General features: G+C 31.4%; 2 protein-coding genes across 4 annotated transcripts; one reads left to right on the forward strand and one right to left on the reverse strand.

The window, feature by feature from the left end:
* The first annotated feature begins 14,744 nt into the window (after positions 1-14,744).
* Positions 14,745-23,773, forward strand: LOC105325477 (phosphatidylinositol-3-phosphatase SAC1). Of its 2 annotated transcripts, none has more exons than XM_011425056.4 (18): positions 14,745-14,803; positions 16,369-16,466; positions 16,892-16,969; positions 17,186-17,313; positions 17,662-17,811; positions 18,192-18,285; positions 18,816-19,003; positions 19,265-19,348; positions 19,795-19,863; positions 20,089-20,168; positions 20,391-20,489; positions 20,808-20,946; positions 21,124-21,193; positions 21,526-21,598; positions 21,737-21,830; positions 21,994-22,095; positions 22,407-22,467; positions 22,764-23,773. In XM_011425056.4, exons 1-18 carry the CDS (start codon positions 14,778-14,780, stop codon positions 22,931-22,933), a joined length of 1,803 nt encoding a protein of 600 aa, XP_011423358.4. In that variant the 5' UTR covers positions 14,745-14,777; the 3' UTR covers positions 22,934-23,773. The 2 variants fall into 2 exon arrangements, with proteins under 2 accessions (XP_011423358.4, XP_065934559.1); XM_066078487.1 differs by lacking the exon at positions 14,745-14,803 and adding an exon at positions 14,899-15,005.
* A 382-nt stretch (positions 23,774-24,155) lies between these two features.
* LOC105325469 (mpv17-like protein) lies at positions 24,156-26,732 on the reverse strand. Of its 2 annotated transcripts, none has more exons than XM_020066020.3 (5): positions 26,597-26,732; positions 25,667-25,989; positions 25,265-25,341; positions 24,556-24,690; positions 24,156-24,331 (listed from the first exon to the last, which is right to left on the reverse strand). In XM_020066020.3, the coding sequence occupies exons 2-5, from the start codon at positions 25,938-25,940 to the stop codon at positions 24,296-24,298; spliced, it is 522 nt and encodes a 173-aa protein (XP_019921579.3). In that variant the 5' UTR covers positions 25,941-25,989; positions 26,597-26,732; the 3' UTR covers positions 24,156-24,295. The 2 variants fall into 2 exon arrangements, with proteins under 2 accessions (XP_019921579.3, XP_065934560.1); XM_066078488.1 differs by having other exon boundaries at positions 26,446-26,656.
* Positions 26,733-27,761: the final 1,029 nt, after the last annotated feature.

Genomic DNA, 27,761 nt, shown 5'->3' on the forward strand with positions numbered 1-27,761 from the left:
ATACCTTTCAAACGGAGTCTGGACAACATGTTAAGACTACTATTATTTCAGGTATGAAACGGTTACATTGGCCATACGTGGCTAACCAGTATGGCATTTTGCTTTTGATAATCTCAAACTCATACATGTACGTACTTTGTACACGAGTCTCAAACAGGGACATGCATGCCGTCTGAAAATTTGATCTTTCAATTTCTTATATGTAAACGGCAAAGATATTCTTTTGGTGATTAGAGACCAGCAGGTCTGTAATAGGGAATCTTAAATAACATTCACAGTTGTTTGCACACAAAATGCATACAGCTTTTTTATATACGTAATGTACAATGCACTGTATACTAATAAAAATAGATTTTCTAAAATAGAACACATATTTAATTCAATATTGCTAAGTGACAATATACCATGTTTTTTAAGATGGGGTTTAAATTGTAATGGATGACAGACAGCAGATGAAAATTTCATTTTTAATATTCAAACAATAAAATGCTTTCTTTGGCGATCCATGCGGAATATGAATGTGGCGACAAAAAAATGTCGATGAAAAAATACATAACCCGCGTTAGCGGGTTACGTTATATTTTTTGCAATGACCGTTACCTCCATAACCCACATGAATCATCCAAGAGAACGTTTTATTGTTTATATTTACATCATTCTTTGACTAATTAATTAATTTATTATAAAAAGTAATTCATTTAATTACTGTCAATGTACACAAGTACGTTAGCTAAAAGAAACAGCCAAATCGTCTCCTCTGAGACTTTGAGTCTGACGTCATCATGATTATTACGTGCAGTCCGTGATTTTTCTTAGGTCGTTATAGGTAACGACCAATCGATAAACAGGGCGTGTCGATTTCAGTCCTGTCAGTTTCAGCCACTGTAGATTTCGACCAATCGATAAACGGTTTATGTAGATTTCAGTCTGATTGTTTCTATAGAGCTATGAATTAACCATAAGTTTCCGTAAGAAATAGAGGGAATCACACTCGGTAGATGTAAATATATGGATATATGGTCATATATCATATACCTAGTAGTGTATCAGCCCTGATACACGTGTTTTGGTGAGACAGCAACCGGAAGCTAGGGCTGTATCGCCCTCGGGGCTGATATTTCTCTGTCTCAGCCCGTCGTCAAGGCGGTGTATTGCTCTCAAATTTGAAATTGATAATTTCCATATATCTCTGCTTTAAATTAAGACTAGTTTGTGAAAAAACGATAGAATAACGAATATATAATACAAATTATCACCTTACACGTCTGAATATTTTGATGTATTACCAAAAAAAAAAATTATGATTCAAAAATAGCGCCAAAGAGTGATGTGTATCTAAGTAAGGGGATTGTATTTATAGAACAATAGCACGATTTATTTATATCAATCAACGTTTAAATTATGGAGGATATAGAGAAGGATGGAACGAGACTTAATCTTAGAAAATCAGAGATTAGACTGTAAAAATTAAGGGGTTAAAGTAATGGACGCGCTTATGAACGTTCTCCAATAACTTTCTATATAACAGTATGGATCTTTATGAATGGAATCTGACGGGAAACTTACAAAATCCCAGTGAAAGAATTTGACTCATAACGAAGCTGCGTAGGAGGGAAGTTTATCTCGCGATAATTTTGAATTCTAGAAGATAGTCCTTCATTTCAGACGACAGACTCTCTTCTACTGTATTTTAAATGACGATGGTTTGTCAACAAAGTCCGACAACTCTTTACAGTTTTAACACATATAAAAAGAAATAAGAACGAACAAGTTTTGTAAATCCGAAAAAAATCTATAGCTTCTTCATGATAAATTATATTCCTTATTTGGAATTTAAATTTGAATTAAAGTCTTTGATTTTAGATATATGATATAAACAACATCACACTTTTGTTTTGATCTCGTCCCTGGTATCAGCCCTCGGATGGTATCGGCCCGCGCCCTTCGGGCTTGGGCCGATACCAACCGCTCGGGCTGATACCAGGGCCGAGATCAAAACAAAAGTGTGATATTCTATATATCCCCCTGTATAAAAAGCCTCAGCTTCTGTCCAATGGCCTGGCCCAGTGACAATGAATTTAATAATTTAGGTGGGTGATTTCGTGGACACCAGAATTGGGCATTTACTTTTTTCTCAAATATATATTTTTCTTTTTCTTTTACTAAAACCGGTTTAAATTTAGAGACAGAAGCTATTTCGAATTTAATCAATCGTCAATTAATTAATGTTTAAATGATATCTAACATTGTTGACAGATCTAGCCAGAAAACTGTAGCAAAATGTGATTTTTACGGATTTTTTCGTCAGGGTCTACTTGGTTTAGAGCTTATAGCGTGAAAAGTAATCCGTCAACATATAATTTATTTTACCAAATATGTTTTCTAAGATGTCAATCTATAGAATAAACACCATGAATTTAAGTTTGAGTCCATAAAATAGTAAAAAAAATTACCAAACGCGATACTAGCATTGCTTTTTATGTATTCTATTTTGATACATCAGGTCCATAAAGCGTACTTACTTACAAAAATTTGCGCAAAATTATTGATGAGATATGGCTTAAATAAATATTTATACTCTATTTTGTATGTTCAGTTCTAATTTTCCCAAAAAATTATTTTTAGGAAAAACGGACGTCTGGCAAATTTCATAATTGTAAATAATTTTCGCAAGGGGGTACACCCGTCTGAGAGGTGATAACAAACAAACTAGCATGTAAACATACATATTTTCTTTTGCATATGTATTGCTAGAATGTATATTTATCATTTAAAGCTATACACGCTATAATTTGCGTCAATTTTGAATAAAGGGGAAAATGTATGTGTTTGATTACTAATAAAAGTTACCTTTATTCTGTTAATTATAATGCTCAATTCGATCACGTAACAAATAAATCAAATATTAAACAATAAAAAATATTTATTTTCCTGCCAGGAAAGTAATGCCTCCTCGTGAATATCAATCTATCACGTGATATCGACAGCTAAATTTAGCTTATCATACCAAAACTGGTGAAGGGTCAACATCTTCATAATTGTGATAGTTTCACAAAGGAAAGGATATTTTCAGTAAAGCATAAATTTGTCCGATATACGAGTACAAACAAAAGAAAAAAATACAAGCCTGTGAGTAGATATGAATACTTCCTTTAAAAAAATGACGTAGACCTGTGTTTTTCCCCTATGTGCTATTTATAGATCCTATAAGTGTTAATGCAGAAGTAAGGGTATCGTGAATGGCAAGCGTATTTTACTCATTATACATGTATGTATTTCAAATAAACAACTGTTAAGCATATTAAAAATCAAGTTGGATATTTAATTAGGCAAACAATAACGACCACCTAGTTCTCCGCGGACATGCGCAATGTGGTCGGTTTGCTCTTCCTTCATCAATATTCATGAAAAGGTATATTTTCCTGGCAGAAAAATAAACAATTAAAAATCTATATCTTTGTAACGAGATGGAATTCATCCTTGTAATTTACAGATTAAGGATAACTTTTATAAGTAGACAAGCACATGCGTTTTCACTGTCATTCAAAATTGACGCAAATTATAGCGTGTATAGATTTAAAGCTAAGCTTTTAATGATTGAGTCCATTTAGTGCCGAGTATAGGACTACCTTAAAGGGCAATGTACGTGTAAGTGCATTGCCTCAGCGGAAGCAATGATTTAAGTTACACTGGAAAGTCCGAATATGTTAGGGGAAAACAGTTAATTTTACAAAATAATTAATTTGAAAGCAATTTTTTATATGCACTTTATTGTTTTCTTTTTTTTAAGATGAATACATCTGTGTCTCTGTCACTTTATATTCCTATACAGAGTCTTAATTATTTGATCTATTCTATGTCGGAAAGAACGATAATGATCTTGACCATACCTAAATAAAATACAGTACACAGTAAATATACTCCCCTTTTTGAATTCGCTCTCGTTGTCCGTGGGCAAAGCGAAAACACGGGGGGGGGGGGGGTCAACACTGTATACACTAAAATGATTCAATCAAATGTTAATGATACATTCATTTGTTAATATTGTCTGTTTGTTTGTTTGAAAATTTCCTTACTCTTTCAATAAACAAAAGTAGAATATTCTTTCCTTACAGCTGTGATTAAATGTACATTCTTCCTCATTTAATCTAAACAAAACCAATAAATTATAATACTGCGCATTTCAGACAACAGTTTTAAATACATGTACATGTAGTGTTGAAAGAAAAAGTATGAATATTTAAAGAAGAGATATAAAAAAAAATGATACCAATTAAACTAGCTCTATAGTGAGCTATTTTAAAAAATCCCATTTTCGACCGACATATACGGTACGGTGTATTATTAATTACAAAACAAAAAGGAAAGTCTGTCCCGATTTTCAGAATATATACAATAAGTGAGGCTCCACTGTATAATGTTGAAAAGTGGTGGGGGTATCCATGCCCTAAATGATCTTTTGTAAAGTCGAGTTTTGAAACGAATACATTGTGTTACTTAATCGATAACTTAAGACACTTATTTATTTTCAAGAAAAATATTTGTAAATCATGTCCACCCGAGCATTTCTAACCCATGCACTTGCAGTTTTTGAAAAGGGACGTATATACAAAATGTCCTTAATATCAAATAAACAATATTATTACTTTCGTATGCAACAATAAATTTCAACTTTATGTCATTTTCTTGTTAAAATTTTCCTGCATTTTGGTATTGTAGTTTTTTAAAATATATATATGTAGTTAATGGTTCGTACAATGCTTTCCTGGTGAGTTCGGCGTACTTGTGTCTTGGATTTAATTGCTTACATAAACATCGGTATAAGAAGATATGGGTAAGATTCTTTCATAAAATTAGTATTACTGAAATTATTATTTTTTTTTTTGGCTTTTCATGCATGTCAAAAGAGAATGGCAAAGATCTATAGTAAAAATGATGTTTTAAGACGGCAAGCCTTAAGGGTTTATTGTGAAATTTTCCGATTTTAAATTTGTTTTAATTTTAAGCTTTTAATAAAAACGGTTTCAATTATAGAACTTACAGAGGGCAGGTGTTTGTGTTTAGATGATTACGATACACTGTAATAAAAAAACCACATGCTAATTATGTATTTTGACTGGATTTTTTTTTAATTTTATTGATATAAAAGACGAAGTAAAGAGGATACTTTCTTACATCATCAACTTTTTATTGCTGAGACCACTCAGTTTTGGTAACCCTGCTGAAGAAGGAAATTCAGACGGAAGTATGTCATTGACAGTCTCCATCGCCTGTGGTTTTGCAACTATACTTATCATGATTGTATATTCGTTAGTTGCAGTGGAGAACTCTACCGTCTCTTCTTTACGAGAAACTCTAGCACCAGCAGTGGTTGCGGGAACAGTTGCTTTAGCCTTCGTTTTGATCCTCTTCGTCGTCTGTCGGTCAAATAATGCCTTAAGACGTCGGCAACAATTAAAAAACAAATGCGTCGAACTAGAGATCAAGTTTCTGTGGTTTGTTGGGTTAGGGGTGCTTTTGTTTTCCGGAAAAAATTTGGCCATTAAATTTGAGTGCGTGAAAAAAAGTCCAGTACTTAACGAGATTACAAGCATAATGTCATCACTTCTGAAGATAGTGTTCATGTTGATCCAATTGAGTCTGATTACGTATTTAAGAAATTCTCAACTTCTTGGTGGATTGTTAGTCAATTACTTAACTGGAGGATTGCTTTTAGCAAACACTAGTGTATGGATCTTTTTCATAGCGAGGGAAATAAGTTATATTTATACTTTTCGGAATGATACATCACCAGAATCCAATTCATCAACATGGGAAGATTGCTTCTGGCATTCAGAAACGCAAAAAACATTCCAAAAATTTAATTCGTTTTTTCTCAGTGTTAGCATGCTGTTCTTTTTGTTATCATCAATGTTTCTTGTTCGTCTGTGGCCCTCAATACAAACTACATCACAAATAAGAAACCGCTACACAGTCAATGAAGAAGACGAATTGTCAACTGCAAGTATTCCACAACAAGAGAACACAAGTTGTCGAGGTAACCAAATCCGTAGGATAGTTCGAATCGTATCCTTTTCTGTCGGGCTTCTGATGGGATGTCCGTTTTTTACGATGGCTCTTCTAATGAGATACGTGCCTGATGATGTCGGTACCGTTAAAGTTTACTGGAATATGTTGAGTATTTTTTGCCTCATTGTTATGATACTCATCATCCTTGCTGGAATCCAAAACTTGAATTTAGGTTGTATCGAAAGAATCCCTTTTGCCACATGGGACGTAGTTTTCATGTTTGGAATGGCGGGGTATGTTGTTATATTCATAATTGGAGGTGCTTCGGTCTTCGTTTGTCAAGTGGAGGGATCAAGTACAATTTTCACCAAAAACGCCTTAGGGTTAATCGTGACATATTATCACTCTGTCTATATTATAGTTGCTCGACGCACGGCACAGTCCGAGTTTAGAGAATCGACAACAAACCTCTTCATTCACATTATTCTGTTTTGTTTATTTCTTGGACGTTGGACTCTGCAAACCTTCCTCCTTAGTTTTAATGGAATATACATACTGAAGGAAGGCGAAGATTGTTTGTTTCGCTCCCAAGAATATTGGCGCATGACGCAGTATTTCCTCATACCTTTGAATGCGTTTTACGATTTCCAATCATTTGTATTTTATTATGGTAAAATATGGTAAAACTCTCTTCTGGTACATATAAATGATTCCAATTGTTAATTTTTTAATTTGATTTCATATGAGCGTTGAATGTAGAGCATGCTTTATGTGGTATGTCCATGTATGCTGACATCGTTTTTCAAACGTTGGGGAAGGGGGAAGGGGTAGAGTTACCAAACAACCTACCTAATCCTTTACCAATCACTAACTCACTCAAAATCTTAATCTGTTTGGAAAGAAGATGGGGCAATGTACTGGATCTTAAACCTATTTAAGTGAAAGGCCTTGGGCCAGTTCGTTGTAAAAATATTTATTTTTCTATGTATATGTGTTTATTAGAAAAAAAGGTTGCCTACTCCACCCACACCACCCACCCCAACCCCTGGTTGGTACGTTCCCTGTATATAATACTACGATCCAAATGCCCACAGTTTAGAAATATGACACCATAAAGTTAACCGTTTCCCGCCATTTTCGAATTCTTAGCATAAATCGGCTTGCTTGTTAAAAATAAATTACTAAGTACCCCTCCTCCGTCACGGATTAGAATTTTCAAGATTTTGGGAAGTCCCCCTCCCCCTTTTTTTGCTAGCCTAGATTTTTTTAATGAGTCTATATATTATATCAACAAGTACATGCAAGTATAACTGTTGAAACCCGTTTATCTCTGCTAAACACCAATTTTGAAAAAAAAAATAATGACTGGTTAGAAAATTGTTTAACCCAATCAAACTGAATGTATGGCATTTCTAATAAAATTAACAGGCCTTTTCATCGATCCCTGGCTTACATGTATATTTAATAATGTTCACCTCAAAGAAGTTGAATCGCACAAACATCTTGGTGTAATTTCTAGCAGTAACCTATCGTGGAACCTACAGATTGCTGTAGCCGTTCCAACTAAATGCTACATGTATCAAAAACGTACACAAGATTGAGACAAATGCACACACGAACTGCTTACAAAAAAATATGCTTTTCTTCTATTAGATCAGCCTTAGAATATGCTCATGTTTTTAATAATATACCGGAATAAAATCTCTAAAATGTAACACATAATATAGGAAGTAATAATTCTACACAATATACGCTTCAACAAAACTATTTTATGAGTTTTAAATTTTCTTTCAAATACATATACAACGAGGCTCTGAAATACATATACATTACCGAAAGAAATACAAAACAACTTTTCTTTAAGAAATAAAAAAAAATATATCTAAATCGTAACAATATAAAAATTCCCCATTACTATAATTTTAGATCCAGAATAGGACAAATTTCTGTAAAGTGTAGTACCCTCAAACTTTATTTGTTCCGCAGAAACCTTTGTCCCTCCCCATTTTGTACCTGTGGTTCAATAAAAAGTAATAACCATTATCTTGTCAAAATTCCAATGAAATACGTAGTTTTACAATTAGCAAACTTCCAGACCCAACTAATGTCAACTTACATGTACTTCTCTTTGGGTGCTCCAATCTTAGCAATAATTATAATCGATCTATCTTTATTTGTTTAAAAAGAATATCATCGAGAGGCAATTCAATTCAATTTATTTATTCTCTCAAACCATTATCATACAATGGTACATGAGGTACAATAACATATTTACATTAAATTGTGATGTCAAGGGTCTAATAAATTATATATAAATTATAATACAACATAGTATTACATGTGTTAGTAAGCATAATTAAGTAAGAGAAAAAAAAATAGTAATAATACAAAAAGTGGTAGAAAAAAAAAAAAATAGATCATCATATAAAAATTTAATACAATGTTTCATTGGTGTTCAATACGCGGAGAGTAATAATAATAATAAATGCTAATATAGTTTAGGCTGGACAGCAGAATTGCTCTTGGATATTCAATATAAAAGAGCTTAATTTTTTCAATGTTTTGATGTTCGTTGTCATCAGCAGTTCCCTAAATTTTAATGTACTTGGTTTTTGAAAATACTTGGTACATAGAAATTGCTTACGTAAAGTTAAAAAAAAATTTACATTCAAGAATAAAATGGTATTCGTCCGCTAATTTACCACTATTACAGAGTGTGCAGCTTCTGTCATTTACAGGAATTCCATACCATCTACCGGTTTCAATCGGTAAACGGTGATTTGCTGTTCTGAATTTAATAAGTGGTTTCCAAAATTTTTTAGTAAGAATGCCTAAGTATTTTTCAAAACCAAACTTTTGTTTATAAATTTTATATATTTGACCTTTAGATGAATTATCTATATCTTTTGCCCATTTCTGAATGAACTGGTCCTGCAGTCTTTGTTTGATGGCGGCAGAAATCCACTTATCATTAACTATTGCAGTACATTGTTCTGTCCAGATATTAGAGAACCCACATGAGTCTAAGATATGTCGTATAAAATCAGTCCATGGATTTACACAGTCATTATTATACATATATTGGTTTGCTAAATATTTGTAAACAGTAAACACAATCTTATTGTCTTGACCTTGGATCATTTTTGTCCAATAAGAAATCATTCGAGAATATACAGTTACGTATAAAGGATAACGACCTGATTCACCATAGACCATATACGATGGAGTACTACTTTTCATACATAGAATATATTTTTAAAATTTCAAATGGATTTTTTCAATAATATCTATATTCTCGTAACCCCAGATTTCACAAGCATAGAGCAAAACCGGTGTAACGAAGAATATTGACCCGGGTTGAAAATTGACCCGGGGGTCATTTTTCAACGTTGAATATTGACCCCGGGGGTCATTTTTCAACGTTGAAAATTGAGACCAAAATCGTGAAATTTATACCCGGGGTCATTTTTCAACGGTTTGAGAAAGATTTTTCTAAACTCTATTGACCACGACACGTTGAAAATTGATCCTGTTGAGAATTGACCCCAACTTCAAAGTGTTGATCTAAACTGGAACTTACTCTACACGGTTTAAATGTAAAATCATGCACATGTTTGAAAGTTTCAGTTTTAAAATTTTTATACTGTCCGATGCATATGCGGACGTGGCTGATTTATTTTAGGTTTATATGTCTGATTAATCATTTAAATTTGATACTGAAAATATAATATTCATTTATTAATACAATACTCTGAAATAAAGCTAAGAAGATGACCGTTTGTTTCGAAATGGAACGGGCGAGTCAGGCTATAATTATTTTTGACAGAATCGATTTTTATTCCCTCATGTGACAGAATTTAAAGTTTAAACTTGTCATAATCTCTGATAAATATATCTAACGAATATTGACTCTTATCGTTACTTTTAACTAAAGGCAATTCAACCAAAAGCTTTATTCGACAGGCACCTGACATTGTATATTTTTCTAATAATTAAAAACTATAACCTCTCTACTGTTATATTAAGTAACGGGTATATATATATTTATATTAAGACAAAAAGATATAACGTCAGGTACCTGTGCTTAATTTGAAGAAGTCAGAATATTTCCCTGTCAAAATAATAAATGAATGGTTGTCATATTTTTATCCAACAAGTCGTCAACAGTTTTTATTCATTTTATACGACTTAACAATAGTTTTTCATAAACTTGCCAGATAAACTATTTTTGATGCACCGGCCAACTTTCTGCATGTGCAAAGTCATAGTTTAAACAAAAAAATACAATTCATCTCTATTATTTTAAGTTTTCAATTCCATTGTTTACCTGTAAATTAGAAACACAGGCAACTGACGTTATATATTTTCTCATAATTAAAAACAAATTCCCTCTACACTAAAAATGTAAACATGCGATTTAAAAAAGTAGGCTTACATCTACATGTACAGTCAGAGGATGGTTGATCTAAACATATTAATGGTACATATGAAAAGGCATGCAAAAAGTTGAATAGATAAAGAGTTCTCAAGGATTTTTTAAATGATGAGTGTCGATGTTTATACTGTGGGTCTGAATCTGAAGGAAATGTGATTTTTTTCTTGGATGTCCAAGATACACTCAACAAACAGACGAACTTTTTAAACAACTTATTGACATTAGTGTACCTTTTCATATTAGATATATATTTTATGGTAGTTCTGATTTTTCATACAAATAAAATTGTAAAATTGTTTCAAATGTTTATAGTTACAATGTATATTAGAGCTCCCAAGCGCTTTTGATTCTCTTAAGTTACAATATATACTTAAACATATTTAAGTATTATACATGTTTACTTACTTATTATATAGTTCCCTTTTATTTACTGTTCTTTTCAAATGTGCTAGATCATGAAAATCTCATTCTTATGTTTAATTGTATCTCTGCAAGTATAAATGAAGGTGATAGGTTTGTTAATGTAGGTGTGAGTGAACATGTCTACCAACAATATGTCTTACAATCATATATGGTAAATGTTCAGATAATTATTCAATATTCAAGTATCCTTTGTCTTATATACAATTTTAAGAAAACACTTTTTAAATTACTGGGCATTAAAACGTGAAGAGGGCCTAAACTCTGGAAAACTTGATACTTATTTTTTATATAAAGAAAATTTTACAATGGAATCATATATGTTTATCCATTCTCATAATTTAAGAAAAATACTTTGTAGATTCAGAATAAGTGCACATGACTTACGAGTTGAAAGAGGTAGATATGAATTTACAAAAAATAATACTGGTCAAAGAATTCCTTTAGAAAGAAACAAAAGGACATGTTTATTATGTAACCAAAATTGTGTAGAAGATGAAAATCACTTTCTTACTGAATGTCTATTATATAAAGAAGAAAGAAATTCATTTTTCCATTATGTCTCAATACTCAACAAAAACTTTATACTTTTAACAAAGAAAGACAAATTTATCTGGTTAATGTCGAATGAAGACAAAATAATAATTACAAAGTTAAGGGAATTTCTGATCAATGCTTTCAAAAAAAGACAGAATACTTTGAGATCTAAATGACCGGTGAATTACTTATACAAATCTTGATACTATCTTTATATTTGTATAAATTACCTTTATGACTATATATTATATGCACACTGTTCATATGTTTTGACATACTGATGTACATTTGCCCGGCTGTTACAAGTTCATGTATGTGTATGGACTATTTTTATATGCTGAATCTATTATTTAGGCATTTCTATCTAATATCTGTAATCTTGTATGCCCTCTGGGCCCAAAATTGGAAATAAACTATTATTATTATTATTATTATTATACACAAAATAGCAATAATATTCTGTAAACTAGTAATATATATTCTTATGATCACAGATCATTTTATAACACCACTTCTTGACTTTGTATGTTTGAAAGGGTCTACATAGGCTATGTCTGTTATCCGATCCATTTGAATTTCAATGAAAAACGTTTAAATAAAATCAATAATGTAGGTGCCTGTGATGGGAAGGTAAAACATCTACTCCAACGCTGTTGTATGATCTTCTACATATTTCTATTCAGAAAATGTAATTTACCAATTTATTGGCGAAAACAATTACTGTTAGTAAATTTATTTTAAATTTTTGTGTTTAAAGCAATTAAGAAACTATTAAAGCAAAATTATTTGATGGTCATCTTGTACAAAAATTAGGTTGCCAACTTGCTACAGATTCCATGAAGCAGAATAGTTTATGCCTAGAAAAATTAGCGATTTGGTGATATTTAGTTACATCAGAAGTTATCCTAACGGAACAAATAAAACACTAAAATATATCGGCTTTCGAGATATATAGTTACTACAGCATTGTTCATGAAAGAGTACATGTTAGCGTATCATCATTTTGTAAACTGCTATTGGCTGGATGGGCGTGAATAAAAAATTCAGATAATCACAGTTTTAATAAACTCAGTGGGTGCAAAAACAAAACTCAAAATATGAAATACTGTAAATTTTGTATTTACACCCACCCAGAAAAATTGCAATGAACAATATCAAAGTTTCAATTTACTGGGTGAATGTAAAACCAAAATTAAACAATGTGACGTATTGTAATTTTCTTAATTATTTATATTTTTACACTTATCCAGCGAGTTTAAAAAAAGGAGTGTTATTGAATTGAATAGTTTAACGTATAACCATGTATATTCTTAAAAAAAAACATCTTTTTTTAAATATAGATATAACACAAAACAGCAATACGCGAACAGTTTATTATGAATAAAAGAGTTATTACACATTAAAAGGGATAATATGTAAATTCGAAAAATAATCATTGAAGTCTCATTGTTGCCCCCCCCCCCCCCCCCAATTTGAAACGTGAACATGTAAATCTAAAGAATGAATATGTAAAAACTGATAATTTTTAATTAAATAAACTCAAGTTATAAATATTGATTCGTTAATTTGTGCTTCTTTGCCGTTAAATTTTGAACCGGTTTCGTGATCAAAATTCAACGATGCGGGTCAATTTTCAACGGATTAGGGTCTTTATTCAACACCTTTCGTCTCAATATTCAACGTTGAAAAATGACCCCCGGGTCAATTTTCAACCCGGGTCAAAATTCTTCGTTACACCGGCACTACTACTTTATCAAACAAATCAAACTGTTGTTCCATGGGTAGATTAAAAAGTCTTATTTTTCTTATAATACTATACATAGCTTTCTGTGCTTGCTCAACCAAGTGTTTTTTTGCTTTACAAAAAGATCCACTTCTGGAAAATACAGTACCCAAATATTTGAATTCACTCACAATTTCAACAACGTTATTATTATAATAAAAAATGTTTTTTGGCTTAGTGCCTTTTGAAAAAACTAATATCTTTGTTTTTTCTACATTGACATTTAGTTTCCATTGGGAACAGTACACATGGAATTCATCTAGTGCTTTCTGGAGATCATCAGCGGTCTCAGACATAATAACTGTATCGTCTGCATAAAATAATAGGCAAAGTTTCAAGTATAACATCAACTCATCTTCAATGGAAGAACTAATACTTTGTAACCCAACAATATTTTTATCTAATAAAAAATCTTCTAAGTCATTAATATACAATGAAAATAAAAAAGGAGATAAATTTTCTCCTTGACGCACACCTATATTACAACAGAAAAAATCAGATGACATACCGTTCATACATATCTTAGATTTTTAGAGGAAATGATTTTAAGGTGTTTATATTATAGTGTAATTTTTACATTTTGCTACTTACCGGTAATTATCTTTTCTTAGAATGTAAAAACTATCTATAGCACATATTTATGCATCGATGTTATACATATGTTCTTTAGGGTAGTACTTTGTATTAAATATATTGTATAATTTTCTTAAGTATTAAATATTGATATATACATGTACGTGTATACGCTCCTGAGATTAGCTCACTAGTATTACAACTCTCAAATCGATCAATATAATGAAATATGTTTAATACAAAGTACTACCTTAAAGACATATATAAAACATGTAAAACTGGTTATTTTATATTTTTTAATGTTTTTTCTCCTTTATATAAGATTTCTGGGGGTTTTCTTTCTTTACGTGATTTGCACCTCTCCTAGCTATTTCTCTTACCTAAGAGAGGGATATGTATAAGCTTTTTGGCTTGTTTTCCTATCTTATACTTAGTCAATTATTTGTACATGAATCTGCTATTGATAAACATCAATAAATATTGTTTAAATTAATTTTTTAGATCAGATCACTTTTGTGTATGTATACAATTAAAAGTAATCGCAAGTTTATTAATTAACTAATTAAGCATGACTGAAAGGTTGTTGAGAGCTGGAGTTATTTGCCAGGGGTACGTGTATGTTATACATTATACATCTTGTATCTTGCTTTTTATTGTATTCATTTTTTATTGTGTACATTCACGTGTTTATTCATGCAACATGAGATTAAATTGAATCACATGTTGGAAAATATATCCTGTCGGAAAAGGTGCTTGATTGAGCTGGAATTTCAAAAATCTCTCTCTCTCTCTCTCTCTCTCTCTCTCTCTCTCTCTCTCTCTCTCTCTCTCTCTCTCTCTCTCTCTCTCTCTCTCTCTCTCTCTCTCTCTCTCTCTCCTAAAAAAGACGGTTGTGAAGTCAGTTTACCAGCGTGCCTTCAATTCACTGGTGTGCTGTCACCACTTGATCCGCCTCTGTGATCCTTGATAAACTCTTCTGTGCTGTGAGGTAAGTTTTAGTCCACGTAGAAAACATTGAAGATGGCGGTTCACGAATCGTTCCATCTGTAAGTGGGCGTTAAAGTTTGTCTTTACTTTTAAGTTAAATACTTTAATTATGATTTATTGTGTATTGTACAGTATTGGAATGATACTTACTATTGTTTATCAATCGATAATGAAAAATTTAGTTTTTTCGATCGATTTCAAATCATGCAACCGGCTCAACTGCTCAAGAACTGAAGAAGTCATCGATTGGTTAATAAAAACGTATGATTCGAACTGAGAGGCCTCGTACTATAGTGAATACTCGATAATACGATTATCTCTATCGAATGATAAAAATTAAGATGTTGGAATGTTATGAATATAACCTTGGGTTATGTATAACTTATTATTTTTTTTTATAACTGATCTGACCCAGTGTGTTCAGACCCACTTCATGATAATGATGATACTTAGTTATAATTCCACTCTATGTAATCAGTGTAACATAATCACATGTGACACTTATATGATATAGTGAGCACAGTAAAATATAAGTTAAAATCCTTCTCTGAGCCATGAAGGCGCACAAGGCCTATGCTTATCCCCAATTTCACTGGTGCTAATAAGATGAGAGTCATTAATTGACTCCCACTGGATGGGACACCAGTCCATCACAGGTTAACTCCCAGCATAAGCAGGTACCCAATTTTAGTTGGGTGGACTGAGACAATGTAGATAAACTGTCGTAATTATCTAAGGCATCATCAGGAAACCACAGTGGGACTCGAAACAATGACCTTAAAGTTACTGGACTATAAATACTGAAGTCAAGACCACTGAACTTAATGCTCCACAACATATATATAGCAAAGAGAATGTCCAGTGAACACCAGGAAGGAATTTAGAAATATGAAATTAGACCTACTAATCTATATTTATCAGTTAGTCTGCACAGAAACAGGAAGGTAGTACATACATTCCACAGGAGCAAGCTCTTTTTAACCTTTGGTTACATTAAAATTAAGGTTTAATGGGCATGGCCATTGCAATGAATTCCTTTCCTTTTTTATGATTTCCTGTAAAACATACAGTTATAAAAGTTAAGGATGTACAGTGTGTAAACGTTTGAAAAAGATTAGAACTGAGATTGTGCTGAACTCTTTAAATCTTTGAATGATCCGACAGAAATTATATTTGAAAAGCTTTTGGAAAATAAGGAATTCTTAGATGCAGATAGAAAAATCTTTATGAATACAGGTTTTAGCTTTCTATGGATATAGTTTGTTACTTTTCTTAAACAATGTCAAACTTGCATCAAAAGGATTATGAACCAAAAATTACTGAAACTTAAGCAGTATAACAAATGATACATGTAATATACAAATGATTTAATACAAATTTCAAATTGTTAACAATTCTATATTTACATTTAACGAATCATGCATTTAGAAAACATAGTCAAATACATATATATATATATATATATATATATATATATATATATATATATATATATATATATATATATATATATATATATATATATATATATATATATATATCATTCCAATAGATAGAATACCATATTGAACCCTTATAATTTGTATATACTGGTATACCGATATATATTGTTTTTGTCTTTCAGTCATGTAACAACAGACAAGTTTTATATCCAGCCTGTAGATTCTGGGATTGATGAACTGTTGGTTATCGACAGAGTGTCACAAGAAATCAGCCTCCAAGGTATGAAGGAATAAACTTGAATTTCTACATGGATAAATTATGTCTTACATTCATGAGTTTCATGTACCGGTAATTTGTTATCATTCATTTCTTAGCTGCCTTCGTTTATATCTGCTCAAAAATCAACACAATATATGAAATTCTATTTTTGTAATGAAAACAAAACAAGGGTCTAATCAAATTTTTCTTTAGACATTATTGAAAAACTGTTAACTTTTGATGTGTGCACTGTTATAAAATAAATCTTATAGTAACTGTGGCTCAAATATCTCGGATAATTCTATGATTGTAATCATATTAAAACTACTTACTGTCATTTTTGTTTTTTTTACATTTGCTTTACATATTCATGAATTATGTATGTTTATAAAATTCAGGGGAATGGTCCCTCATATTGAGAGTTATATCTGCCATTCTCTTTGCAGCAAACAAAGGACAGTTGCCTGAGTCCAGTGTAACCAAGATTATCTATGGAATATTTGGGATGATCAGGCTTATAGCAGGTGAATGTTAAGCTTTTTACAAGTCATTCAGTTGACTCTCTTTTCAACTATTTTCTATCAACCTGTATACAAAGATCTTTGTACATGACTGTTTAACGGTCAGACAAATCCATTTGTTATTGAATGAATGGATAAGAATATTTTAGATTGTTGAATTACATGCATACTGCTATTGATATTTTAAAGTTTTATTTAAATTATGAATGTATTATGTAGGTCCATACTTGATTGTTATCACAAAGAGGGAGAAGATTGGTGATATTGATGGCCGTACTGTGTGGAAAGTTGTCAGCACAGAAGTCTTGTCGTTCAAAAGGACCCTGCTACATCTTACAGAGCAACAGGTCTGTGACATCAAGCTGTTTATTTATTCAAGCAGGATATATGTGAAATCAAATCATGTAAACAGTTGCAATTACCAGAGTTCTCCCTATATGTTTAATGTTTTTAATTGAAGCAAAATGTTAGCTCTTAGAATTTTATAATTTTACATCAATTTATTGATATTTAAGAATCAAGGAATTTTTATCCTGCAAATTGTTAAATCAACAAACTTCACATTCTATTTTTTTTTTTTTACATTTATTATGGGTTTGAATTGCATGCATATTTTAAAAGAGAGGGAGAGGAGAGAGAGAGAGGATATACATTTATCAGTAACTAAAGAAGTAACTTATGTTTGTGTTTTGTAGAATGCTCACAATAAAACCTATCTAAGCATGCTTGACAATGCCCTGAAGATGGAGAGTTACTACTACAGCAATAACTATGATCTGACCCACAGCTTCCAGAGACTTTACAACACCAGTCCCGACTTCCACTCAATGTCACTCCTAGAGAGGGTAAACAAAGCACACTTAATTTACATGCATTTCATTTTCTATAAATATCTGAGTCTAATTCTTAATGGGTTCATTCATTTTGGTCATTCATTCTCAGTACACTCTAAACATATTATATTTGGTTGTAAATTTTTTTTTTTGGGGGGGGGTGGAAAGTAGATTTCTTTTTTCTCTGTTTCTCAAAGTTTGCAATCTTCAGAATTATGGATTTCATTTAATTTACATACATAAAGCAAATGTGCAATCAAAAGGAAAATTTTTAAAGTTAAGCAGAATACATGTACTTCTTTTGTATGCAATATTCTATTTTAGCTCTCTTTTAGGACTTCAGTGTTGAGCATAGGCTATCTTTAATCCATCTTTTATACATGTATTTATAGGCAGATCCTAGATTTACCTGGAATGGACACCTGTTGAGGGAACTCTCCCAGCAGTCAGAGCTTGGCCGGTATTGTCTGCCCATTGTACATGGATGTATCCTCATTTGGAAACAAAATGTCTAATCATTATCATTAACTTTTCTTGAAATGATCAAACATTTTTTATTTTTTTTAAGCCTTAATATGATTGTGTCCTGTGGGCAGATACACTAAGAAATATCAATTAATGAAAAAACGTTATTATACTGGCTGGTATATATGCTTTAAATAAACTAGATATAACATTTGAATTTCAAGGCTTCACTGAACAAATGCTATTGTTTGACCAACTAAAACAAAATGAAAATACTATTTCAGCATTGTAGCAACTTTTTGGACTAGTAAATCATGATTACCAGTACACAAATTATACAGAGTTTAGTACCTAGTGCTCTACCACACTTATTTCTAAAACTCTCGTCCTGATATGATTAGATTACTTTATTGTATATAACAGCCAGACAATTTTGGCACAAACATTGTCTAGAAAATTTTGAATATGGTTACTGAAACACCCACACAGTCACAAAGGGACTCTCAAGCCAAGTGTTTTTGACAATAAGAGTTGTCCTTGATCTGTGACAGTCATAGAATGCCAGTCGTGTACAATCAACAACAAGAGCTTTGACTACATCCTGGTTTCCCGGCGCTCTGTGTACCGGGCTGGTACCAGGTTCTATGTCCGAGGCATCGACACTGAGGGACAGGTGGCCAACTTTGTGGAAACAGAACAGATTGTGCAGTATGAGGGCAATAAGTGCTCCTATGTTCAGGTAAGCTCTTAATCATGTACAATATGTAGATGTACAATAAAGAATTAATCAAATGGGGTATTATAACATATTGTATGATAATTATCACTCATATATATGTATGTGTAAATGAGAGGGAAACTATTCAATTTAAACAAAGATTTATGCTTATTGATTTTATAATGTTATTGAGATTTTTCAGGTTGTTGTTTTGTTGTTGTTGTTGAAGAATTGGCTGGTAGTGTGATGATTCAAAATATGATAACTTTATTTATGATTTAGGTCAGAGGCTCCATTCCCCTGTTCTGGACTCAGAGACCCAATCTACAATACAAGCCTAAGTTTAAAATGAACACATCTAGTCATGTTAGTATATCCAATGAACATATTGCATTGTTTCTCAGATTAAATTTTTTTAAGAGGGCTTTATGGTTGTGACCATTTTAGACTGTATTGATCTCCTTTAGAAGAAGAGTTCTATATAAAAATACAGAAAAATTGTAAAGTGTTGATGGTTAAAATATATACAGATTTTTCTCTACTAGCTAGATAATAGTATACATCTAAACAAATCATTTCTTAAATCTTTAGGTAGGCCTGATGATTAATTTGTTGACCATCCAATCTCCTTGACTTTTTGAATTTTTAATTTCAATATTTTAATGTGCATTTATTGCTCAAAATCAAAGTGTTTTAATATTTATAAAGTACTTTCATGTATGCATTAAAAAGTTACGTGTAAAGGGACTCCGTGAACTTTGCCATACATTTATTGTTTATGACAAAAATGTTTTACTTGTGTATGTTTTCAGATAGAGGTCTTTAAAAGACATTTTGATGATTTAGTGTACAATTATGGTGATCAAGTGTTAATTAATTTGGTAAGTGCTGATAGTTTATATTATATAGCAATGCATAAAAATATGTGGTTTTGGCATAATTGTAGTATGCAAATATGCAATATGATTCTGTTGCTTCAGACTTGTTTATGTCAAGGAGAAATGATCAAGGAAATTTTTTTTATCAATTTCATTTAACATGGAAGAAAAATGTATTAATTTCTTTTCTGTGTTATAAGATTATCAACCTGTTTTTTGATGCTACAGATTAACCATACAGGTGGAGAAGGGCAGCTAGAAAAGGCATTTTCTCAATCAGTGACCAACACACAAAATCCGAAAATTAGGTAGGCATATTTTGGTCTGAAGTTCAAGAGCAAATCTGATATAATATGTAGCATTTAGAATCAATAGGTTTAAGGAAAAACAAAGAACCAAAGAGACAAATTCAGAATCCTTCAGAGGCAACTTGAGAGTTTAAAATGTGATACATGTCATTATGGAGTCTAATTAGTTTATTTTTTTTATTGTTCATACATGTATAGAATACCTTCATTTATTTTTGGTAGATATGAATATTTTGACTTCCACCATGAGTGTCGAAAAATGAGATGGGATCGGTTATCATTGCTGACAGATAGACTTGGAGAGGATGTCAAGAGATTTGGGTACGAGTCTTTCCCTGTAAATATGGCAGATAAGACTTTTATGACTTAATATGATCAGTTTGTACATGTATGTTTAGAAATCTTACAATGAATGTCATGCCTTATCTTTTTACAGTTAAATATTGAAGCCAAACTATGAAATCTAAAATCAACTAACACAATTAATTCTTTTTGTAATATTGATTGTATAAATGTGTAATAACTTTTTGGTTTCTATACAAAAAAGTGTCATATTTTTGTTTGACAATATTATCGTAATTTTACACATATTAAGGCAAGGTAAATTTTTATATTGGGATGCTTTTCAATTTTTTTTAGATATTTTGCCATATCAAAGGATGGGAATGTTCTAAGTCAGCAAGAAGGGGTGTTCAGAACAAACTGTATAGATTGTTTGGACCGTACCAATGTTGTGCAGGGGTTACTTGCCAGGATCATCCTAGAAACACAGCTAACTGTAAGCCATATACTATGACTTCATTTTAGATGAATAAAAAATGAGCGGACAAACATTTGAGTGAAAATAATTTTTCAAAATCTTCTGTTTATATGTGTAAAATCTTTTACAAGTGAGATCACTTTAATATTTTATGATTGATCAGATGATATGATATTTTTGATATCTTTTTAACAGCGTCTGGGTGTGTTAGAAGCAAGTCAAAGAATAACGGACATGAAAACCTTCATATCTAAGTTCAATAACAGTAAGTTAGTTAGAATTGCTTTATTTTTTTCAATAAATCAAAATACATATTAAAAATTTATGTGTTTATTTATGTTGCTCTTTCTTGGTGTTTTCTTAGCACTGCAGAAAGTACATGTACATGTATCGTCCTTTAACAGTGAAATAATCTTGTAAAAGAAATTTTTTAAAACAAAAGATTTATTTATTGCTCATGTACATACACTGTGGTTATTTGCAGTAATTGAATAACATTATTTGCATTTTCTTAACGTTCGCAAGAAGTATTTTTGCAAGAAAGCAGATATTCAGTTTGTTCTATTTCCTCGGTATCTGATTTCGTCTCTTTGTCAGTCTGGGCAGACAATGCGGATGCAGTGTCCAAGCAATATGCAGGAACAGGTGCTCTTAAAACAGATTTCACCCGGTATGTGAGCTTGTACCAGTATTTATTAATTTAAAGCAAAGCGTGATACTAATTATTGGTGTTAACAGAAGGACTGTATTCCTTTGAATATAATTGTGTGACTTGTCCATTATCTGATTTGCTTTGAATTATTTTTAGGCAGGGAAAACGCACCAAGATGGGGCTTGTCATGGATGGTTGGAACTCGCTGATTAGATATTTTAAGAATAATTTTGGGGATGGGTTTCGACAGGTAAACTGTTGCTTGTCTCAAGTTTTAAAGAGTGCTCTCCCTTGTCAGAATCACTCTCTCCTTCATTTTCAATATTCAAATAACAAAAAATTGTCGGATTAAAATAAAAATCATCTTTAGTATTTAATACATTCGGTAGATTTTAATGAACTTCTTTTACCAGGATGCTATTGATTTGATCTTGGGTAACTACACTGTGGAAGAAAATGAAGGAATTTCCAGGCCCTCTCCTCTGCAGGCAGAAAGAGATTGGAAGTTTTATGCAGTAAGTCCAGCATGTATAATTCTAAATTTTCGATGAAATGTACTTTAAATTTTTTTTTTACCAGTACAAGGCATTTCAATGAATTTTAAAAAAATGGAACAATTTCAAGTATTATGGCATTGATGATTGTACATTTCAAGATGAATTTAAACAGATGTACATGTGTAAGCTTTTGACACAAGGCAAGTTTGGCTTGGCTATAGAACACATGTATGAACTGTTTCTTGTAACTGAATGTTACCTGTATACTGCTATTCATTACATGCATCTTTTAAAAGATGTTTAGGAATCCTTTCCTTTGTTTTGTACAGGTACCTGTGATATTTGTTATTGCCATGGGGATGTGCTTAATCAGCATATTGTTGCCAGATGGTAGGTTATGTAATAGAGATTTCTGAATTCCTTTCTGATTTATAGCAATTCTGTGATTGAAATGAATGGCAAAGAAATTTATTATCTAGAATTTATTAAATACAAATGGATTTATCATGAAATAATTATGTCCTATCGGGTATAGAAGGAAAAATAATTGCTTTGATCGATGGACTTGTTTGTTTATTTCACAAAATAAGGTTGAACAATGAAAGTTACTGGTACTCTAACTTTAAATTGATTTTTATGATATAATATAATATGATATAACTCTTGACCTTGTTTTTTGCCTGCAGAGTCGTGGAGTGAACAGTTCATGTACATTTTATTCTGGGGCACTGCCAGCGTTGTGTCTCTAGCAGTGATCTACATCTATGGGAGTGAATTTGTGGACCAACCCAAACTTGTCCATACCCATGCCAGGGTTAATGGTGCTGTCATGTATGACACCCCCAAAACAGCCTGAGAGTGTGTTTGTCTGTATACAGCCTCATTCCATATGACAGAACTATTCTTAAATTCAATGGAAAGAAGAAAAATTTGATTTGCTTTTAATATTGCCCTTTAAGATGGATCTTCCTTGTTTATATGAATGGTTTATTCCTCATTTTATGGAAGTAAAATTTTAATTTGGTCCAATGTTAAGTATTTATAAAAGGATAATCAAGAATGAATTGTGTAGCACAGTATAAACTTTTTAAAGAATTATACTTATATCTGCACCTTATTTGACAAAATATCACATGCTTTGTATTTTGAAGGAATGAAAGAAAAATTTGGTAATGTAGATAAGTGTATGATTATGGTACCGGTACATGTATTAGAATACAGATATTGAATCCTTTTGTAAATACATGTACTTTATGACGGTCAACAAACATTAATTCATGTATTTTATCTTATGTAGGCATTGAAATCCTTCAAATTGTATGTACTTTAATCAGTTATGAAAAATGAAAATGTGATCATTGTTAGACCTATATTGCAGGGATATTAAAAAAAAATGTATCGTTCAATCATTTCAATAACTTTATTTTTTTTTTTTAAAAACATAAATTTATGTAATTGTAAATTGATTAAGTTGATCTGTGGAATTTATACCAACTTAGATTCTCATTGGTTACTTTTCTCTACAGAACTGGTTTGTTTTGTGTATATTATACAAAAAAATATGATTAAATACATGTAGATTACAAAGAGTCTTGTGTGTTTGTGAATCAGAATGTTATATAATAATGTTCTCCTACCATTATATATATCTAAAAATTTCTTAACATTGGGAACAAAATAAAAACACCAGTTGACATGATGTGTCTGTTATGTTTATATAGACCTACATTTAATTACTGGTATATGGGTTTTTTTTATGTTCTTGTATTTACTGCAGTTATTGATGTAGTGTAAAAAAAGAAACTCTGTGAAAAGGGAAATAACTCTAAAATTTAAAAAAAAAAACGAGCATTAAATTTCGATGTAACCCATAAAATTGATCTGCTTAAAATGAAATTCTGAAAATTTAAGAGAAGAAAAGTTCAAAAGTAACATGCAATATGTATGTAATATTAGTTGCTTTTGAAATTTCATGTAAATTATTATGGATAGTAAAGGTAACGTGATATATATCAGAAATCAATAAACAACAGACACTGGTACTTTCACTTAATTATTTAATTGAAGACTTATCAACAATTATTGGCATAAAGTAAGAAAATATACCGGTATTTGTGAAGTTGATAAAAAATTGTGACATATGTACATGTATGACTTCTAAATTAAAATACAATATAAATTACTCCATTATTTATTATTTCTATCTTCTCTTGCTCTGTCAACTAATTTCCTTTTTATCTTCTATCTCTATAAACTGAAAAAAAAAAAGAATTTCCTGTGCAGTTATTAAAACAACATTCTGCTTCAACTATTCTTTACCAGTTCTTGGATGACTGAAAGACACAGTATGCACCAATTAGATAAACATAGTGTTTATGTATCTAAATATGATAATTTATTTAGTATCATATAATTTATATTCAAATTAAAATTAAGAATACAATAAAGAATTGATAACAAAATATTATCTACTTGTACCTTGGAAGACTCTTTCTCATAACAGAGAAACATGGACCACATGAAGGAAGCACACCCCATCACTTTGGTCCGGTGTTTGTATGGAACTAGTGAGAAATTGATACTTTGAACAATTGGCCAAAAGGATACCCCAGTCTGAAAAAATTAACAAAGTACATAATTGGTAATATGTCATATATTTTATAACTTCACCAGCAGTTTTGTGAATGTAGGTTTTTGTTTTTGTTTTTGTTTTTTTTTTTTTTTGGGGGGGGGGGGGGGGGTTAAAGAAATAAAATCACCGGTATTTCACTCTATATGCCACATACTGATATACTATAGTATAGGATATGCAGGATGTAATTATAATTTAAAAAAAGGAAATAGCATACTGAGTATATTGTTTGTGAAATAATATTTGGTATTGAATAAAAATTTTTAATGTTCACAAAAAGCTTTTGAATCTACTCGGTACTAGAATGATATGAAGTGAATAGTTCATGTACTAGAAACAAAATCATTTTATCATAATACAAAATGTTAAGAGAATATATAATATGTCATCGTCGGAACCCACGGGTTTTTTATCTGTTACATTGAAAGCAGTGTAACGGATAGAAAACCCATGGGTTCCGACGATGATAATATATGTTTGGACGGTACATTTTTGGCTAAAGCAAATGAATTCTACATTTTGTAAAAGACATAAAAGGAGCATATATATAGGTACCTTGTATGTGATTGGAAATTTTTGTAACCATTCTTCTTTAAACTGCTGCAAAGATTTTTTCTCGAGCATACATGTTGCTGAAAATATACATGTTCACATGAACAATGGAAAAATCAAAAGTCACCTGATTTTGCACAACAAATTTAAGGTGATGAAAATATTTACTGTAAAATATGCATGCCATATAAAGTCATATCAGCAGTAAACTTCTTGACTTCTGAACTTTATACTAAAGATTTATAGAACATGCTCCAAATGTTGTACTTAAGTTTGACATGTGTATTAAGTTATATGAGTTAAATTGAACCAAGAAATATGAAGTTGGACTTACAGCAAGTCAAACACAGCTAGGCATTCAATATTATTCTCATTTTATAGAATAATTGCATTTATAAAGCTTACAGAAATAAAAAGTTGATATTGCAAAGGGGGCAAACACAGCCTGTCCTGCTACCATTTTCTTTGCCACAGTTTTAAAGGTCCTTCCTGGAAACGCCCGTTCCACAAGGAACATCCAGGAAAACACCATTGGTGCCATGACAAATGTTCCGACTGTGAACATCCTCAGAGACTTCTGGCGGTCCAGTTGCTGTTTCTTACAGATAAATTTCTGTTCAATTAGGTCAGCAATTGTCCACAAGGTGGCATAAGTTGCCATCGTTTGTAAAAGAGTCATTGTTCAGTTGTTTAACACCTCTATTTCTGCATTTTTACATGAATTTCATCTACAAAATATACAGAATAACAGTGTACACTTTTATTAATATGACTATCTTAGTTACCTGTGATATTTATTGATATATCCATTTTCAATTCTGCATTTCCTTTAGAAAAAAACATATTCACAAAGTTGCTCTTTTGTGCAACTAGTTATGATTTCAGGGTAGGATGAACTATTCTTATCAATATACTGTTAATACACATATACCCTTTCCTAATAAGCACTTTTGTTTTTAATTTTTAGAGTTTTTGTACAGCTTTAAATTAGTTTAAAAGATTGTGAATTTATCACTTGCTGTGAACAACATTGTCCAAACGGAACACCATACAAAAATTATCAACCGATACTAGTACTTTCAGTACTTCGATTTAGAGAGTTTGTTCGGCGTGTGACAAATCAATGAACGTCATTTAATATGAATAAATGATAAAGAATATATACACTTAAAATAAGCACATACCTTGGTTAATGGTTATGGTTATGTAACTAAATAATTATCTAACATCAAGACTTCGTGTATGCCAAGAAACAATGTCCTGTGATGATTGTACTCTGATTCCATCAAGGTTTAATGACATTTTACAGTTATTTGAATATATACGTGGACTGACCTTTTAGGATAACGCATCAGTGTAAATCATAGACTTTACAGTTCGTTAGGGTTAGACTTTTAAGTCAGTATGGAAACGTGGTCATGTAATAAATCAGGGGTTGTTGAGAGACGGACTTGAAATACCTATAAAAATGTAAAACAGACAGTTTAAAATTTATTATTTATTAAAATATATTATATTTATTATATAGTTCATAATTTCTGATATTACAGTATTTTCAAAATAAAGAAACTTATCATTCCTTAGCCTTATTATTTTTTTACGGTTAAGGTGGAATAACACATCATCACAAAATGGCTGACCTCTTACCGAAACGACATGTCGTTTTATTAAGGGATTTTATCGACAGGAATGTGTCACCTACTCCATAGCCAAGTGGATAAAGTGTTGGACTTGTGATCCCTACATCCCGAGTTCGTATACCGAATTAAGGGGCTTTTGTTCTTACTTACTGAACTGAATTTTTTATATATTCATTTTTTATCCCCAAACTGGAAATTTTTCGCTTATTTGACATATGTACAGTTTATTTATGATTAAATCTTTCATAATCAAATAGTTTAATGTTAATTTGATTGAGCTTTTTCCAGGTGTGTTATTCAACCTTAATAAGGTAATCCAATATTTAATGTAGGCTCAATTTAATGATACAGAAAAACTCGTTTAAAACGAACACAGATATAGCTAGCGAAATTTCTTGGAAGTTTTGTGGAGTCCCCGGCAATATTCTTAACCATTGTTAACAAATCATAGCAAAGTTAACGGTTTTAATGAACTAGCATTGGTTATAACTAATTTACGAATACATGTATAAATATCGAATCGACTTTTAAAATAGTAGATGTGAAAAATAACGAAATTTACACTTTTAACAGCGAATTGGTTCATAATTTAAAAAAAAATATATTTTGTGAAAATCATTGCAGTACGCGTACGCTCTGTGGGCCTGATATATTAAAATGACAAAGTATATACCCCCCTCCCCCCCCCCCAACTACACTGCTCTCGAAGGAGGGGGGGGGGGGTGAAACAGAAAAGGAAAGTCAACCTGATATTATAAATTTTTACCAAGGGATGATGATTTCGATAGGAGAGTTTCTACATATGTTATACTCCATTTTCCTGGTGACCTGGCTATGAAAAAGGGCTAGCTTGATATAGT

This window comes from Magallana gigas, chromosome 3, assembly GCF_963853765.1.
Source record: "Magallana gigas chromosome 3, xbMagGiga1.1, whole genome shotgun sequence".
NCBI classification, from domain to species: Eukaryota; Metazoa; Mollusca; class Bivalvia; order Ostreida; family Ostreidae; genus Magallana; species Magallana gigas.